Genomic DNA, 20,091 nt, shown 5'->3' on the forward strand with positions numbered 1-20,091 from the left:
TGATAGCTCAATGGTCTTTAGATCACTCCTATGTAATTTGGCATGCACTAGACATGGGTTCTAATTCTTAAGGATTAATTAAATTTCACTAATGGAGTTTGAGTTTAGGTTATGAACCAAACTCAACAACTTTCGAGGATCTAAACTCCTCCCGTCTGAATCCCAACATGTAGAGTGATACCATGGTTATGCTCAGGTATGGAGGCCATCTTTGATTGCCCCCTCCTAATGCTTATTAAGCCTTTTTTCTACAAAACTTCTCTGAACCATGTGAGTATCTCTCAAGTTCATTCCAAATTAATGACTAGCTTGAGAGGGCACCTTGTATCTCGTATTTTGCTTATTCTCCAGCTTGATGTTCAAAAACTTGTACATCAATATAATAATAACTCAGGGAGTTCTGCCCAGCTACTCGATTTGGAATAAATGAACATAAACAAGATTTTTTTTTTTTTTCCCTCAAATCAAGCTTGAACTTCTCGTAACTAAGCTCTTAATATAGTCATAATTGGTACTTCATCTTATATATTAAAAAAAAATTATTCTCATCAGCCACTATTCACCACCTCACAACCCACACCCTATAAAAAACACCCTCATATGCTATAAAAAAATCCCCCCACCCTATGAAAAAGTTGTAGGTGTGGAGTGTGAGAGTGAATAATGACTGATGCATAATAAATCTCCGATGCCATATCTTCGCAATGCACGAGGGAAAATGATGACAAAAATATTGCATCAATGCTACTTGCAACTTGCATATGAATGCATTAATATGACTACATTATTTAGTAATTTGGGTCCAACGAAAACAACATTATTGCTAAAATTTTAGATCTGCCAATTATTTTCGAAGCAAATCAATGATATCACTCACCTCAACAAAAAGCATTTTTATTCTAACAATTATGATTTAACCCCCACTCTTCATGTGGATCCTAACTCACTTGAAGAAAAGAAAGGCAAAATTCAGCATCAGTTGTCTTCATAGATCCACTTCTCTGCATTGCTAGTGTAACTAACCAACTCCTCTGACTTGAACCACAAATTGATTTCATCCTTGGCAGTCTCTGGACCATCACTCCCATGGATGATGTTTCTATATGGCAAACAACAACAGTCAGATGTTTTAATTTTATGTTCTTTCAACTTTTGATTTTGTCTTTTTTTTTTTTGGAGCAACAAATCATGACGACAAAGTAATGAACAGTGTATGCATGTGGAAAGCAAAACCAGAACTGTCACCAGGCCCACGATACATAGGTTTTGCTAAGTCAGATAATGAACCTTGTAACTTAAATCGAAATTACCTTAAAGAGACAAAAAAGATTGCAAAAGGCAAAGTAAACAATCAAGATCTGGAAGACTAAATATTGTATTTGAAGGAACCAAAAACTGTGTATCATTAAGATAAATACCTCCCAAGAACCACAGCTAGATCACCTCTGATGGTTCCAGGTTCCGACTTCTGTGGATCTGTAGCTCCAATCAGCTTTCGACCGTACTTTATCACTCCCTCTCCTTCCCACACCTGTATGGGGAATCAAAAGTTTGACTTCAGCAAGCTCAAATGTCATCGTAAGTAATTAGAGGAGTTATGGCTCTTCTTCTTTTTGATAAGTAGAGTTTTGGTTATTCTAACCATTGCAATAACAGGGCCAGAGCTAAGGAAGTCGCATAGGCCATTGAAGAAAGGTCTTTCCTTCAGATCGTGATAATGCTTCTGTGCAAAATCCTTTGAAGGAATCACTATTTTAATGGCCACGAGCTTAAACCCTTTCCTTTCAAAACGGGATATTATTTCTGAAATCTGGAAGACGTGATAAGTTTCAGATGAGATAAATATCCAGCTCCTAACTTAAAGACACACGCTCAACCCCCCTTCTCCCGGGTGGACTTGGGAGTTGGGGCAAGCACAAATAGAGTAAAAATATGGAAACTGTCATCAACAATTTCCCTTGCAAAAGGCAAAGTTCCCTTTATGTAGTCTGAACGGATCACTAAAAAATGGTGCAAGAAATCCAATGGTATCTCACCAGCCCTCTTTGAACTCCATCAGGCTTGATAGCAATGAAAGTGCGCTCTAGCTGAATAGAGAAGAATAGTAACAAAATTTGTCATTGAGCACCAGAAAAGGCAAAGGAGAATAGAGTTGGTATAACAGTGAAATAGACAAGTAATAAAATAAGAATACCTCAGCAGCATGAGCCTCCTTCTCCTGAAGCATGTAAGCTATTATAACAAAAACAAAAGGATAAGTTATAATCTTAGAAATTGGAAAACGGGAGGGAAAAAATACTCTCAACATCTTGTGACTAAAAGAATAGGTGACTTGTTATCACAAGAGATTTTCCCCTTAAATTTTCAGAGATTGACCAAATCTGCATCAGGTAGCTAATATAACAACGATATTACTGCTAACAAACTGTAGCAGTAAGATGGCACTCATGAGCACGAAGCTCAACGTATCTGACAGTGAAAAATTTTTGCTGGCATAATAGATGTGATCCAAAACCCTTGATATTTCTCTCAGGATTTTATAGAGATTATGAAGGTTGATCAGAGAAGGTACTAAATGCAGACCCTCTGCTCGTAGGTACATCTAAATCGTCATTTCCGTGTGCTTCCAAAAAATATAAGTATGAATCATCCACAAACAAAACTACCCAGATCCAATTAGAAAAGAATATGATTATTGTACCTTCAAACTAATATATACGCACTTAACACACACGTGTCATGTACACAATAACAATCTTAATATCTTATGAAGTCAAAAGGGATTATAAGCAATCGAAGTTGCACAAACTAGCTTCGAAAATTAGAAAAATATGGGCTTTTTCCTCTGTCCGGACCTGCCGCAGGAATAGCAAGGGCTCCTTGAATCCATCCTCTGGATGTATTCTCATAACCGGCCCTCCAGTAATTTGAAGCTACAAACGGTACCGTTTCTCTCAATGACACTGTAGCAGCGGCAGCTACGGTTCGCCCTTCTGCGAATACCACAACTCAGAATCGTCAAGAGTGCAATCTCGCGCACACAAACGAGCAAAATTATACTAATAGCATCTCAAAGAGGTGAAGTCAACGTGCTTCAAGGAATTCAAAAAATCCAAAGACAGGAAAAAAACAAAATTATAATCACTGGGCTTGTGCTGGTTTTTCCTTCTTCATTTTTGGCTAAGAGACAACTTATTTCAAGGAAATCAGCTTCAGGATTTTAAGTTTTATCCACCAACTAGGTCTATTTTTCTTGAATATACTTGGGCTATGCCTACTTCAATATTAATGAAATATCTTCTTACAAAAAAAAGAAAAAGAAAAAAAGTTTTATCCACCAAAGAAAGTGGTTCAGCACATTCAGGAAAAATTTACCTTCAACGACTTTCTTAGAAAACATTTTTGGCGGACATACTTTCCGTCCAAACAAACAGATTACCGATTCGCAGATCGGCAAGTTCGTTCCAAAATTGTTGGGAAAACCAAACAACTCAATAAAATACTTGGCGACAAAACTAAACGAAAGGAAAGAAGAAGAAGAAGAAGAGAAAGAAAGGAAAGGGTTTCGTACGAAGGGAATATCCATTGCAAATGCGAAATGAAAGCTAATAAATTTTACCAGAGAAGAGACGAGAGCCTTTGGAGGCAGCAGAGAGGAGCGACCTGGAGGCTCTGGAAGCCGAACGGAAGATCTGAGAGGACATTGTTCGAATGATTGGAAGCGTTGGGAGCTGTGCGACGAGTTGAGTGCAAAGTGCGATCACTGCAATGCTTAAAAAGCACGGACGAATGACTCAGAGAGAGAGAGAGAGAGAGAGAGAGAGCAGAAAACAGAGACAGACGCCGACGGAGCTTGGGTTTCCTTTTTAGTGGCCAGGTCCCCCCCCCCCCACCAAAAGTCCGAAATCGTGCTTGAAAGTTTTACTTGCCGACGTTGCCGTTCAGATTTTTATTTATTGTTTTCAACTTTAAAGTTTAATACCATGCATTTTAAATAATTTATATATATTTATAATTTAAATGAATAATCACAATATGTTGAAGCAGTAAATATAATTAAAAATAATAAAATTTAAAAGGAAAAACAACACTTTTCATGCATGCATCATGCTAGTATAATATCATTCCCCATTTCTTCTTTCAATTTTTTCATATTCCTTTAAATAATAGCAATAACTTAGAAACTCAGCTACTCTTGCTATTTACTACAAATGTGACTTCCTGGCAATTTGCATACATAAAGCACCTACTCCTTGTTTTTTAACTAATTGAGTAATATTTGAATCGCATATTTTATTTGAAAAAAATGAAATCAGTTAGTGTTTTTTTATATAAATTTTATATTTATTTCATTTTTAAAAAAAAATACATGAGACTTGTACAACTTACTTAAAACTGTTTAAATTATATTCCAACTAAAAACCTGTTTTTAGATTATCTTAAAAAAAAAAAAAAAAAAAAAAAACAAGAAGGAAAGAGTGCTGCAGAAGAAACAATAGAGAGATTGATTGTGCTTTCGACATGGTCATTTTTGCCATAAAAATGGTTGCAATATATTAACCGTGAATAATTTTATTTTGTTATCTCATTTTGTCTATTTATTTTGACTGTTTATGTATTTAATTTTTGTTTAATTTTTTTTACTTATTGATTAATGAAATGATTATTAGTGTAATGATATATATTTTTATTTTTAAAAATATTAAAAGATATTAAAAAATAAAAAAAGATGAATTTTGCTTAGGCGGCTGCTGGCATTACTCATTACCCATTCTGTTTGCAGAATCTCGTCAAATTATCTAAAAATAAATGAAGAAGATTTCAATCAACACCTTGGCGATGACCAATTGAGATTTACTACTTTTGAAAGCGCGGTACCTGAAACGAAAAAGCATTATGCCGAGAATCTGTGCAAGTTACGCAAGAAAATAGAAAGCTTGGACTAGTCGACTGGGTAAGAAACTTTTGCTCTCCAAAGTTGAATTGAGAAGCCAGCTCGGAAACATGAAAGACGGATACAGTTTCCTTTGCAGATATATCAAGAAACTTTTACCCAGGAAAAAGCTACAACGTGCCTGTTAAGCTTGAGATAAACTTTAATTCATAATTTTTATAACGATTCTCTTGTTGTTTCAGCTCTGCAAAGTCTCTCTCATTTGCCATTTGAAGTGTTATAATCCCAAAGATTTTACAGAAGTAAACTTACAAACGGATGTAATTTCATACTATACATATAAAAATAACTTTACAATCTAATGTATCACATCAAATCATATTAATTTGTGAATTTACTTTTATGAAATCTTTTTTATGATTATCCGCCATTTTACTCCCCAAGGAGAAGAAATATACACTTTGGTCACAAGCAAGAGGATTTGGAAGTTCTCTTTGTATGTAATACATACACTAATACAAAGATGCAGTTCCACTTTATTGCATAAGGCTTGTCATACTTCACAGCTCTCTCAACCCACAGAATCATTCACTCGTAATTGTTTGAGGCAAGGAAAGAGTTGGAACGTGAAGATTATACAAGAACTTTTCGGGAATAATTGTAACAATAAGCAAATACAGACAGTTTGTGCTATTCAAAATAAGTTTCCAATGCATGTTTAGTACACAAGACCTTTACAGTTGCAAGATCAAAAGTCCCGGTGAAAGGTTAATGCAGTTATGAATCTCTAGTACTACTGAAACAGAAGTGTCAGAACTTAGAAAAAATAAAATGTCTGTTATTGAAATGGAATGTATCTAATGTACAGAGTAGTAGTCAATAAATTTTGCGACATTGCATCCACATAATTCAAGGTATAAATTTAATTTCTATCTATGTACAACTTACTGGTTGAACTGAGTAATTGATGTTAAATCTGACTAGCCATTGGGAGCTGTTGTATCAGAACCCAATTTACAGTCAGTTTGTAGTACTGACAACCAAGATTCCACCTGAAAAAAGAGAGGGGAAATAAATTCAAATTTAAGGAAGAATGACTATAGGAAGACTTGACGTACCCGAACAGAAAATTACCATACTCATCAAATTACTTGACATACCTGAATCTTGGAAATACTTGAGCACTCATATCTCAGTTCTTGACGAGTTAGCATAAAAAAGGCATAACGTGTCTCCTCATCTTCTCGCGTAAAGCTTGGAAGGGGACCTACTTCAACAATGTCGGATAGAAGGGTGGAATCTTGAGGGCTCAGATCTGCATATGTGTTCCTAAGCTCATTAAGCAAGCAAATCATATGTTTTTCTGGATATCACACTGATTTAGTCTTGCATTTAATTCCGAGCTCATTGACATTTTTTTAACGAAATTTATTACTTTCTAAAAAAAATCAAATGCAGACTCCAAATTGATGTTCCAGGAAAGGCTATTCACTGCTTAGCTCAAAATCTATCAGATTATATCTTATCTGATAATCCTAACAATCTAATAAATGGAACTTCGTTTTACTTTCAAACTAAGACAAAGCAGTAAATTAAAGTAAAATTTATAGCAGTAGACAATACCATTAGTTATAGCCATCAAAATCAGTGGTGCAACTAGGAGCTTAAGAAATGAGTATTTATAGGCTTATTTGGGTGGGGCAACTTATGACAAATAGTTATAACAGCAACAACAACAACATTTTTCTGACCAAAGAAGGCTTTCAATGGTAATATGTTGTATTTACAGCATTGAGATTTTCCAATACTACAGTAAATTACTGGTTGTCTCACCCCTGGGACACATGTAAATTTTACAAAGTCAACGGACAAGAAGTATACTGTCTGGCAAAACAGGACACTAGAGAAACCTGGATGCTCATGGCAATACAATAAAGGATGACCAGTTTTCAAGAAAGCGAAAAGTCAGACTCTAAAAAAAATAAAACGGAAAGTCAAGAGAAAGAAATTACCACTAACAATTCAACTACCTGTAGACAATAAATAGAAGAATATACATGGTCCGTGAAGGACAACAAAGCGAGGAAGCCAATCATCAACGTCAGTATCATCTAAAGGGGGAGGTTCTCCTGGTAGAGCTGTCCACCTCTGTTAGATAAAAATAATAGAAAACTATTAGATTGTAAGATGCAACAAATAAACAGTATGAACAAATGCAAAGTAAGAGGAAATAATTATTACAGTTCGAATGAACAAATAACCAGACAGGCGAGCAGACAGCAAAATTTCATCAACATGTTCCAACCTGCATATGTTAGAAAAATTTTAGTGTGAATACAAAGAAAACAGAAACTAACCCAAAATAAATGCAATACTAATGTCTATTTCGCTATTAAAAGTCAACAGTGAGAAACGAAAATTAGTAAGGAAAAAATTCACCTGTTATAGAAGTTGTTACCCCTACATTAATGTTACTCAAAGTTCAAAATTAAAGAGCCAAGCATGTCAGATCAGAACTTTAACTTTAGGTTGTTTCAACTTACGAGTTACAGAGTACGGAACAATCAACTAGCAAACTAAATTACATTCTATGATATAATCAACTCATATAAATTTTATTTTCTTGGCAAGATTAGAACCTAAAGACCTACCCTACCCACTAGTTTACCTAAACTAGGTCAAGTGGCAACAAATATAATTATTTCTCAGCATAAAGGCAGAAGATAGTTCCAAACTCAAGTATCAAGTCTTCCTTACTGAGCTTTCAAGTGACTTTCCCTCTCCTCTAAATCAGCGAGTTCTGATCTAAGTGATTCTACTTCAGCAGCAGATAGCTCAACCTGAAATCAGAAAATTTGCAGTGGTCAGGTAACATGGATAATTTCACCTATAGCAATTGTCAACTACTAAAGAGGTATTACATCAACCTTTTTCTGACTATCACTGCTAGAGCCCCATGGCAACCCTTGTACAGGAAACAAGTTCAACATGAATGCAGCACTCCTTCGAGTCCAGTTACGATACCTATATAATACCAGATAAGGAAGACTAAATGATACTACATTGAAAGTTCCAAACAATTTGTTTAGTTTCTAATAATATTTTCCCCAAAAAGAAAATGAAATACCTAAAAGAATTATCCGATGGTGGTTGTGAAACAGATGAACTTCTGTTTTGATGAGAACCCAAGCTGGTTGTTGAGGCATTAAAGTGATTCAGGATAACCTTTATCTTCCCAAGACTAACATCCATGAAACTTCAACTTAACATTTCAGAAGACAGAATCATTAACTTCAAATCAACATATGAAAATGACCACCACACCATTTGTTACGCTTTCTGAGAAAAGTACATATAATTATTTGGAGGTATGCTGTTCAAAAAGAATAAACTGATGTGAGATGAAACAATTTCAACCAGCACAAGGCATGATAACGATTCTACGCATGTGGTTGTCAGTTAAAAGTAAATGCGATTAAAATCTAATGGGGGATGACTCAGCAAACATTAAATTTAATCATAAATAGGAGTTAGACACTCTTGAGAGAGTGCTGTAGATGTGTCTAAACGAACACACATAGAACAAGAACATACAGGTCATCAATGAGCTACAAGAAGTTATTGTAGCTAATCCATGAAGTCAGATCATGAGAGATGGCAAATATAGCTAATTTTTACAAGTAAAATCTAGCTACTTAATTTATTCTTTCCACGAAATCATACCTCTGAACTTATAAAAAATGCTACACTCCAAAGTTCCATCAAATAGACAAAGGAGATTCTATAATCTCACCCTAATGCAGAAGTCCAGTTGTTCGCTTGATGCAGAGAAGTCCAGTTGTTCGCTTAGGTATTATAGACTTGGACAAATAACACTTCCGGGAGATAAAACTCAAATCAACTCTAGAAAGCCTCATCCTAACTCCTTTGTGCATAACTTACAATAACCCTTATCGAGAGTATACTATGAATCCATCTCCAGCTAAATATTTTTTTGCATAACTTATGATGACCACAACCCCTCCATGAACCTAATAGTTTATCTTCAAAAAGATCATCCAAGCCTTCAACACATTACACCAAAGGAACCCATAATTCCCCATGATCGCTAATTACAAACCAAAATATAAGTGTAAAGGACTTAATACGAGTAAAAATTAGAACCCATAAAAACTAGAATAATCAATCTCGTGATTCTTAACTTATATCTCAACATCAATGAAAAAAGCTAAAAAATACCTAAATAAGATCTATTCAAAGGCACAAGCTTACAAGGCCAGAGAAGATTGATCTAATGATAGCCGATGAAACTATAGTCGATGAAGAAATCGAAGAGCTTATACATACCACACATAAGCTGCAGAAAAAATGAAGATTTACTTCCAACGACAATAAAAAGATAATGACTTTAAAGGAGAAACTTGTAACAGTAGAAAAGTTAAGGGGCAAACGGAGGTGTTTCCCTTCACGACAAGCCTTTGATTTGACCCAGAAATAGGAAGCGTAGTTCTATACTTCTATCGTATCATCATCGTATGACTGTTCCGTAGTAGAGCACGGGTCCTTAAAACCAAAAAGACCCTTTTACCCCCATTATGTGGCAGCGGATGAATGGTTGGATGGCGAATATATGCATATGGAAATGGAATCGTGGATTTCGTAATGATTCTTATGAAGGATTTTAAATACAAAAGTATTTAATAAGTATTTTAATATTCTTTCCATCCATCTCATGTTTTAAAATTTGTATGAAATTTTTGTTTGGCTTGGTAGATATTATTTAAATATAAAAAATAATTCAATTTTTTAAAATTTTAAAAGAAAAATTATATTAAAAAATTATATTCTAATAATATTTTTTTAACTTTCAACTTTTATCTCATCTCATTTGTGTAACCAAACGAGTTAAGAAAATTTGTTTTATAAGTCTTAAGTATTGTTTGGATAATGGATTGAGATGAAAGTTGAAAGCTGAATAAAATATTGTTAGAATATTTTTTTTAATATTATTATTGTTTTGAGATTTAAAAAAGTTGAATTATTTATTATTTTTGTGTAGAAATTTAAAAAATTTATAATGATAATATTAGATAAGATGAAATATTTTTACTATCCAAGCGTGTCTATACATAAATTTAGTATAGCTCTTTTATTATTAAAAAAAAATAATAATTTTTTTAATAGGACCCACTTTTTATAAAAGGCCTACACAAAATCTCTACACTTAAAATCTGTAACTAGCGTTGCTCTTTTTATCTATAAATTAGTTACTATAAAGAGATGATATTGACGTAATTACGCATCAATATTTTGGATTAATATTGATTATCTTTGATCCCAGAAATAACATAACGTAAATTGTCTCTGAAATGTATAAAAAGAAAAGATGTATTCTATAATTTTCTTTTCTAACTATAGTATAGAATTAACTACCAATGCCCTATGTGGTCAGAATTGAAATAAGAGTCTTGTCTTTTTAACTTTCTTCTTTCTGGTAGGCTGCCACAGAACAACCATGGCTCCTTCCATCATTCCCCTGAGCATTCCATGCTCTCCTCTTAAATCCCATTTTCTAGGGGGAAACCGCTTCTCCCATCATCTTCACAAACCCCGTTTAACAATTCATAAACAGCCATCAACCCAACACCTAACAACATGCGCCAAATTTGATCTATTCCAAATCATGGGAGGCAGAGGACTCTGCAACGGAGAAAAGGGTCTTCAACAGGAGCTAAAGAGAGACATTGAAGAACAAGCATCCGCAGCCGCTGCTGCTGCAAAGCATGAAAAATCAGGTAATATTGATGCGATATCAACAATGGATCATAGTTTTCCAGAAAACGCTTTTGAAAAGGAGCTGATGGGGCTAACTGGGGGATTTCCTGGTGGTGAAAAAGGTCTGAAAACATTCATAGAAAGAAATCCACTCTCGATGCCTGGTATGATTTCCACTGAAGAACCCTAAGTCTGATATCGATCCTCGAACCCCTCTTTGAGAAAAAGGATTCACAATGATTCATCATTTTCATATCTGTTGCATGCATGCCAATTGTGCAGTTTTTACAGCTTAAGGCAGCGTAAGTTCGTCTGTAAAAACTTTGTTTCAACAATATTGAAATAAAACCAATTACTCAGAGAGAGTATCTCAAGCACAGCTTCTATACTCGTAACTATTTATGTATGCCCTGTCCTTGAAATTGTCAAGTTGGGATGTTTTTCCGTCAAAACCATCAGAGTACTGCAAGAATCTGTAGATCAAAATGAACTTCAGAATGTTAGAGGCACTGTATTCCTGGAATTCGAGTTATATTGATGTGTTGTGGCGGTGCATATTTATACACTTTACAAAGGAATCAAATCTGTTACAAAGGTATCAAAAATAATGAATAACAAAAAATATAAACTTATTCTAGAATATTCGAAAACTAGTGTAAATCAGAAGGGATTGGGCTAATTCATCCCTCGAGTCCAGTGGGATGTCAATAACAGTGAGATTCGTTCTAAAATTAACAAATTTGTCTGAAACCAATGGCTTAGTAAATGCATTAGCCAACTGATCCTTGGAGCTACAGAAGGAAACTTTTAGAGTGTTTATTGTAACTCTATCGCGTACAAAATGGTAAGTTGATGTCCATGTGTTTTGTTCTGGAATGGTAGACTGGATTTGCTTAGAGGTATATTGCCCCGATGTTGTCGCACCATAATATGGGTGGCTGAGATAGGAAGATGCCAAGTTCACATAGCATTGTTTGCAACCAAATCAGCTCAGCAGTTGTAGATGCAAAAGACTTGTACTCTGCTTCGATGTTGGACCTTGCAACTATCCTCCATTTCTTAGAATTCCATGAAATGAGATATTAACCGAGAAAAACACATAATCCACCAGTAGAATGTTTGTCATCTAGATAGCTTGCCCAATTAGCATTTGTGTAGGGTTGGAGGGTGAGATTCGAAGAAGATTTAAAGAACAGTCCATCATTAAGTGTGGATTTGAGGTACCGAATGATCCTTTTAACAGTGGACCAATAAGCAACTTAGGACAATGCATAAATTGACATATTCTGTTTACAGCAAAGATTATGTCAGGCCTAGTTAAGAACAGGTATTATAATCCACCTATAAAGCAAATTACAATCATCAAATTCAGGGGCATCAAACTGGGCAGCTTGAGAGAAGCTGCAGAGCAAGATTGAAATGTTTAGTATATCATGTCCAAGTTCCATGTACCACCACAAATGTGTAAAAACAAAAACACTACAATCCAAAAGAGAAAAAACCTAAAGATTAAATTATTAGTTTCCAACTAGTAAAATGGATAACGAGGCGATTCATCCACTGAAACAAATCAAGCTGATCATGTAATCACACAAGCATCTCCAAGAACGTCCTAGTTAAGCAAGCGTGTCTTCGTTTGATAACTAAACTTTTCTCAACTTATATTACAATTTTTTTTAAATTCTAACACAAAATATAATTAAAAATTCAACTCTTTCAAATTCAAAAATAATAATAATAATAATATTAAAAAATAATATTCTAATAATATTTTATTATTTAAACTCAACTCAACTCAATTCAATATTAAAAAACAGCCTTCGATGCTGCACGCAAAACGAATTTTTCTTTTGAGAAATGATGCATTTGTTATGAAATTTTTTTTTTTAAATGATAAATCTAAAACCTATATAAAATAAATAAATAAATTATTTTATTTAAAAGAAGTAATGAGACTTGCCTAAAACTATTACTAATCTTTTCTTTTTACCCAAAATGATAAACTTCGATGCCTCGTCACTTGAACAAAACAGTAGTTATTTTCTAGGTTGATCTCTAGCTTCCTAGACGTCATGCCAGCAACTAGATTATTAAGACGGGGTACTAATTAGGTAGCACAGTTCGTTGCATGAGAAGGTAGAGGATTAATAAATCAGTACTAAATGTTAAAAACTGCAGCCAAAAGAAGGAGGATGCTGAGGCGATCTTGATAAATCAGTAATTAACAACCACCTCTATCAAATCATGAACGTTTTATTTGTAGGATTTATTATTATTAAATTATAATTAACTAGACATTAAACTCTTCATTGGTCATGCTGGTATTGGTAGGTGTAATTATTAAGTGGTCTTAAAAATTAGACACACACATATATATATATATGGTCCTTGAATTCTATTTTATAATGTTATATTATCCGATGGTTATATATATGACATATGATGATAAAATGAGAATAATATCTCGTCGTCGTCGTCGAGACTAATTAATAATTAATGATATTTAGAGTAGATTAAGTTAGGTTCTCAACGTTTGTGAATATTTCGGATTCTATCTATGTCATAGGAAAATCAGGTTCTGTTAATTTTATCACTTAAATGATTCAAACAAGGTCTTCCGTAGTTCTCGGATCAGCAATAAATTTTCCATGCAAGGATATTCGAGGGTATTGGCTGGATTGCTCTAAATCCCTAACTCTGTAACTTAAATTCAATGATAAGTATTTTGATACATGAGAACATATTACTTTCAAAGTATGTTTGTAACTTAAATTCTATGATATGTTAACTTTCCTCCTTTTTCCATCTATTCACTTTGTCTATCAAGGTAATTATCTTTTCTAAGTTTATTTAATTTGTTTCCTTCAAGACTGAAAAAGAAAGATCAATCTACAATTTTTTCAGCAACTCTCTCGAGACACGTGTAGCAACAAGAAAACTCACAAATCGCAAATTGTTAGGAGGATAGTGCCGGTTTTGTAAAAATCACCGCACGTGGTCCTCACATGCCACCCTTTCCACCAGCTTTTCTCAACATACGCGCTAGATAACTGAAATTGCCACTATCAGATCTTTCAGTTCTAACTTTTGTGGTTGAAAAGAGATAGGCGTGTTGTCTTTATGCGCAGTCACATATTTTGAAGTCTACTAGAGTTAGTTCAAACTGTAATTCATCTTTTTTCGCATCTATCTTACTGCTTCTCTTATTGTTTAGTTAAAAAAAAAAAAGTTCATCTCTTGGACGTTTGTCTATAGAGGTTGAGTTATCTCTTTCTATGAAGGATGTGGTTGAGTCTTTGTTTAGGTAGAGTGTTGTCTCTTGGACATTTGTCTGTAGAGAATATCAACAGTAGTGAAGACCAGACCAGTCATAAAAAGAAATAATGTATTGGTGAAACTCCAATTAATGCACTAATTGGTTTATGAGGTAATAGTTGATTTAAAGATATTCCTGCATGTATTCGGTCATGGATATAAGTTTATCTGATGAATTAATGATGACAATTTTCCTTTAAATAAAAAAGTTTAAAATTGACGGTTTGGAAATCTTGGTATGGCAGGATGCGGAGGTATCTTGAGAAATAGACGGTGAATTGGTATTTGCCTTCTCTCTCCATTTGGGACAAACTCCAACCCAAAACAAATATGGCCTCTTATTTTGCTTGCATCTAGAGTTCTTGGGTGTAATTTTTGAAACTGATTCAGCAATCATTATTTAATGGTTTCTTAATTTCACTTCTCTACCTTGACAGTTTTATAACATTTGGGATAACATTTTTTCTTTTTGTTAAGTTTTATCTTTTTTAATTCATACAACATTCATACAGAGAGAGTAATTTTGTTTCTGATCATCTTGCAAAAGAATGGGCAGTAGGTCATGTTTTGACCACTTATTCTTTGGTTATGCAATTGTCATCATCAGCTTTGGGAGAGTATGGGATGGATGCTTTAAGATTACCTCAATTTAGGCACTGCCATTACATGATTATAGTTTTCGACTTTGTTCTTTTGAAGTGTAGATTTTGGTTGTAATTAGCACAATATAGATATAATATTTCTTAAAAGTTTGGTTTTGAATTTTTATAATCTCCAAATTTTTATGGTAAAAGAAAATCATTTTCCAAAAGTGAAGGATATAAATAAAATTAGACTACCGTCCATCTTTTTTGAAAAAAAAAAAACACGTTCAGTGAATTTCTACTTCTTCTTCTTCTTTTTTTATTTAAATAATTTCCTTCTTTCCTTGATATTTCCCGATTCTTGCCTTGCACAATTCATGTGATACTTTTCATGATTTCATCCCTGAATTTAGGTCCTCAGACATAGCATCTCATGAAGTACTAATTGCAAAATTGGCTCTATGTAGGGTCAGACAGAAACCAATACAACAACACGAGTTGGCTTAGTACTTTGTCTTCTCGAGACTAAAGGTCAATGTCTGCCCTTTCTGCTGAGTTTCGCGTTTGCCTCCTTAAGCCGAGGCTTCTTTGTCTGTGACTTCCCTTCGGTGGCCGGCAACAAGTCTGAAGTCTTTGCCTTTTGTTTTTTTTAGTTTGTGCTGTACTGTTGTCTTTCTCGTCTGTTAAATTAAATTACAACAAAAAGAAAGCCCCTACTCTGACTTGACTCGAACACACATGAAACATAATTTCTAGGCGACAGAAGCAGCTTAATTTTTTCGGGATGTTCAGGCGCCCTATAATACACGATGAGTTGAAGTCGTCAAAATGTATGAATTTCAGTATCGAGAATCTCGTGATCATGATGTTGACAGTCTTAGAACCAACTCAAATATATATATATATATATATATATATATGTATGTGTGTTGAATTTCAGGTCAAAACGCGCAATTAGATAATAGATTTATGAGATCATTGGTTAAATATTACCTAATTTAATCCTTTCATTTTCCGGGAGACCAAGTTAAGAAAATGATGGGAACAGTACCAAGTCATGAGGTCAAAGTCATCATGAGTAAACCATCGTCACTCGTGAGCAAATTAATGAGAAGGAAAACCGTGTTTACGTATACATGCATAATAAATTATCTCTCATTTGCATGTAATTAAAAAATATCAATACATAGTTATTTTATTATAAAATAGATCTAACATATTATATGAAATTGTATCAGTTTATAAATTTATTTTGTGTAATCTTTTTATGACTGTATTACTTTTATTCTATTAAATGATTGTCACGTAAAGATATATTTTATATAGCTTCCCAGCCATTCCTAATTTGTATCTTGTATTTTAATTCAATGGAAGTTTATTCATATAAAGTAAAATAATGTCTTTGCATGCCCTGAAACATTGGGGACCGGGGTTCATACTTGCCCTATCAAATCCAGATCATGTTTGGAAGTAGTTTTCATCTCATTCTATTTTATATTTTTTCATCACATTTTATCTTATTTTATTTTATTTCATTCTTAAATACCACTCAAATACATATATTTTTAAAACTAATAGTTATAATTTTTCTAAACTTTCAAACAAAAAATAAAAAATAATTTTCAACCATTTCAAATAATTCTAAAACAAAAATTATATTAAAAATTTATATTCTAACAATATTTATATTCAACTTTTTTCCATTCTTTTCCAAAATTTTCTCACTCCCAAACATACCTTATGTTAAAAGGTGTACATTTTTCTCTTGTCCAGTGGAACAAAACAAACCGCTAGGAAATGTTGCACACGATCATGCATGGGTTGACGTCTTCAAAATGTGGCAATATCAGTTTGGCAAATTTCCTAATGATATTGACAGCACTACGTACATTGACTTGATCAAGGTCTTAGACATAATCCAAGTAAAAGCGCGTAGTTGATTAAACGGTTGAGACGTATCAATTTATAATCGGCCTTAAGGCAGAATCCAGGTAAAAGCGCGTAGTTGACGAAGGTCTTTGACAGAGAATTCAGGATAATCTTATAATATTTCGCCACGTATCGCATCAATTTATATTAATCTGTAAATTTTTTTTTTTATATAAATTTTATGTGTAAATCAAATATATATATATATTTTTATATATTATAGTTGCAACGTATTATCACTACCCAATATTTTTATAATAAAATTTATAGAGAATTTTTAGCTTTTTCATAAAGAAAAATTATACTCATCATTCTCACATCACCCACCATACATAATTTTTTTATTTTTAATTTTTTTCCCTTACCAAATGTGTGGTGTATAGATTATAAGTAACAAAATTCAATTAATTTAGTAAGAAAAAAATTAAAAATAATAAATTAAGTATGGTGTGTGATATATGGGGATGATAGTAGAAAAATTCTTACATAAACTATTAGAATTTGTAGGAAGAAGACAACATAAAAAACTATCGGAGTTTAAGTTAGGACATGTTAGAGTGTATGTGGAGATTGGTTTTGGAGCTGAAAAATGTGTTTGCTTGATATGCGCTCGACATGCGCTCGAGCGAAGCTCAATCTGTAAGTTCGCTCGAGTCTTGCTCGACATTAAGTTCGAGCGAGACACAAACTCTAGTGTTTTCTTGAATCCCGCTCGACACCCGGGTTGATCCAAATATTGATTTGGTTGTTCGCTCAAGGCGCGCTCGACACGTCGCTCAAGCGAAGAATGCAGATTTTGCCAATTATGATTTTCAACATCGTTTACTATATATTTGTTATATTTGACTTGTATTGCATGACTTTCAGCGTATTTTGAGAGAGAACAATTGTCAAGTGAGTGTATATTGTGTGAGAGAGCAAAAAGTCCTAAAGAATGTGAGTTGAGATTGAGTAATTGTTATCTCCTCTGTTAATAAACTTTCTGCAACTCTATGAAAGTAGACAATTTACTGATCCACGTATATTATGCATCGTAAATTGGTATCAGAGCTAGGTTGGATCTGAATGAGAGCGATGACTGAAGATAAAGTAAAAGTATCCAGGATCAAGAAGTTCGACGGCACTAATTTTGGGTACTGGAAGATAAAGATCAAGAACTATTTTTATAGGAAGAGGCTCCATCTTCCACTATTGGGAAAGAAGCTGGAGAGCATGGATGATACTGAGTGGACCCTGTTAGATCAGCAGGTTCTGGGGATTGTTTGGCTAACCTTGTCCAGAACAGTGGCACACAATGTCAACAAAGAGAGAACTGCGATAGATCTCATGGTGACTTTGTCAGGTATATATGAAAAGTCGTTGGTGAGCAATAAAATACACTTGATGAAGAAATTATTCAATCTGAAGATATTGGAAGGTATGTCTGCAGCCTAACACTTGAATGAATTCGATACGATCACAAATCAACTGTTTTCTATATAAATTGAGTTTGATGATGAGATTAGAGTGTTGATTTTGTTGGAATCGTTGACAAATAGTTGAGAGGCCATGAGGATGGCTATGAGTAGTTTAGCCAGCAAGACGAAACTGAACTACGACGACATACGTGACATAGTCCTTGCTAAAGAGGTACGTAGCAGAGACTCGAGTGAGTTCTCGAGTTCAAGATCAGCTCTGAATGTTGACAATTGGGGCAAAGAACATGACTGGTTAAGCTCCAAGAGCAAGGGGAAGAGCAAGACGAGATCTGGGCAACAGATCACGTGCTGGAGTTGTGGCAAGCCGGGCCCCATCAAGAGAAATCGCAGGAATCAAGAAAGTGTTGAGGATGATGCTGTGAATGTAGTGGCAGAATAAATACATGATGCTTTACTTTTTACAGTACACAGTTTGATTAATGATTGGGTGTTGAATTCATGGGCTTCGTTTCATAGTACCTCACATCGAGAGATCATGTAGAATTATGTTGTTGGTGATTTTGAAAAGATATATGTGACTGATGAAGAGGCATTGGATGTAATGAGAGTTGGTGATGTGCACATCACACTGGGGCACGTGGACTTTACAGCAAGTCAAATACGTTCCAGATTTAAAGAAAAATTTGATCTCTGTGGGACAGCTTGATGACAACGGTTTTACAGTAGCGTTCTCTGAAGGGGCTTAGAAGATCACTAAGGGTACACTGGTCTTAGCGCATAGTAAAAGATCTAACTCTTTGTATTTAACATCAGTGTCTAATAATGTGTAGGGAAATATAAGAGTGTAAAAAGGCAGAATTGATCGCGCGAAACATGTGAGGAAGCCAAAGGGAGTCAGGTTTGTCGTTTCTCATGAAAGCCTGAGAAAGTTAGCCAAGGTTGTCAAGATCGATTAGAGACCGGATACTCCTAGTGCAGTGAAAGTTATGAGTCGCCCTGTCGATGTGCTGACTAAGGGCAATGTATGTGAAAAACTGAAATTGAGCTTGACTTTAGTGCATCTTTTGGCTTGAAGACGGGATCTGTAAGCTGTAGAGATGACAAGGTTTGGCTGGAAATAGTGACTGGCATGTGGAGACCCAGTCTCCAAGTGAGAGATTGTTGGGGTGTATGTGGAGACTTGTTTTGGAGCTGAAAAATGTGTTTGCTTAATGTGTGATCGACGTGCGCTTGAATGAAGCTCAACCTGTGAGTTCACTCGATGTGCGCTCGAACGAAGCTTAACCCGTGAGTTCTCTCGAGTCTCGCTCTACAGTGAGCTCGAGCTAGACACAAACCCTAGTGTTCGCTCGACACTTCATTCGAGCCAATAAGGAGTTGTTTGTTCGCTTGAGGTGCGCTTGAGCGAAGAATGCAGATTTTACCAATTAGGGTCTCCAATGCCATTTGTTATATATTTGTCATATTTGACTTGTGTTACACGACTTTTATATATTTTGAGAGAGAACAATTGTCAAGTGAGTGCATATTGTGTGAAAGAGCAAAAAGTCCTAAAAAATATGAGTTAAGATTGAGTTATTATAATCTCCTCTGTTAATAAAATTTTTATAGCTCTGTAGACGTAGGCTTTGTCAAACTATATATATTATGCGTCATATACTTGATCTTGCTATCTTTTACTTTATTTGCCATCGTTAATATTTATGTTTTATACAATATTTCACAACAAGCCACTCCTCTTGCTGGCCTGTCATTTGAGGTTGCACAAACCTCGTACTGAAAAATGCAAATTCGAATGAGTCTTCTACCTTTCCAAAAGGCTGAGTCTTAGGTCAGTCTTTTTGTTGTTTCAGGGACACCATACCTTGCACACGACCATCATTCTGATTCCACATTTATTCTTTTTTTAAAAAAGAATCAATTTTTTGGATAAAAAAAAAAAACTGAAATAATATACTCTTACGATGTCTTATATATACTATTATCTGTTGGAAAACAATTTGTATATTTTTAGTATGTGCAAATTTTATAGTCTCTTTGAAAAAGAGGTTGAATCTAAATATGAAAAATCATAATTTTCATAATTTTTTAAGATGAAATTTATTTATTTATTTATTTTTAAATAGATTACAAAAGATTTATTACGTTTAGATAGTGAGATGATTTTAAATAATTT

The 20,091-nt window shown here is 34.3% G+C and overlaps 2 protein-coding genes across 2 annotated transcripts; one reads left to right on the top strand and one right to left on the bottom strand.

Annotated features, from left to right (window-relative positions):
• Window positions 1–762: 762 nt before the first annotated feature.
• LOC121236826 lies at window positions 763–9,419 on the bottom strand. The gene is made up of 15 exons (XM_041133297.1): window positions 9,242–9,419; window positions 8,022–8,156; window positions 7,822–7,918; window positions 7,652–7,734; window positions 7,136–7,199; window positions 6,925–7,042; window positions 6,055–6,209; window positions 5,890–5,946; window positions 3,620–3,692; window positions 2,856–2,993; window positions 2,195–2,232; window positions 2,037–2,087; window positions 1,643–1,810; window positions 1,419–1,531; window positions 763–1,099 (listed from the first exon to the last, which is right to left on the bottom strand). The coding sequence occupies exons 2-15, from the start codon at window positions 8,144–8,146 to the stop codon at window positions 976–978; spliced, it is 1,404 nt and encodes a 467-aa protein (XP_040989231.1). The 5' UTR covers window positions 8,147–8,156; window positions 9,242–9,419; the 3' UTR covers window positions 763–975.
• A 990-nt stretch (window positions 9,420–10,409) lies between these two features.
• On the top strand, window positions 10,410–10,859 carry LOC121236666 (NAD(P)H-quinone oxidoreductase subunit S, chloroplastic). The gene has a single exon (XM_041133100.1). The coding sequence runs from the start codon at window positions 10,410–10,412 to the stop codon at window positions 10,857–10,859; it is 450 nt and encodes a 149-aa protein (XP_040989034.1).
• Window positions 10,860–20,091: the final 9,232 nt, after the last annotated feature.

Source organism: Juglans microcarpa x Juglans regia, chromosome 6S (genome assembly GCF_004785595.1).
Source record: "Juglans microcarpa x Juglans regia isolate MS1-56 chromosome 6S, Jm3101_v1.0, whole genome shotgun sequence".
Taxonomy (NCBI): domain Eukaryota; kingdom Viridiplantae; phylum Streptophyta; class Magnoliopsida; order Fagales; family Juglandaceae; genus Juglans; species Juglans microcarpa x Juglans regia.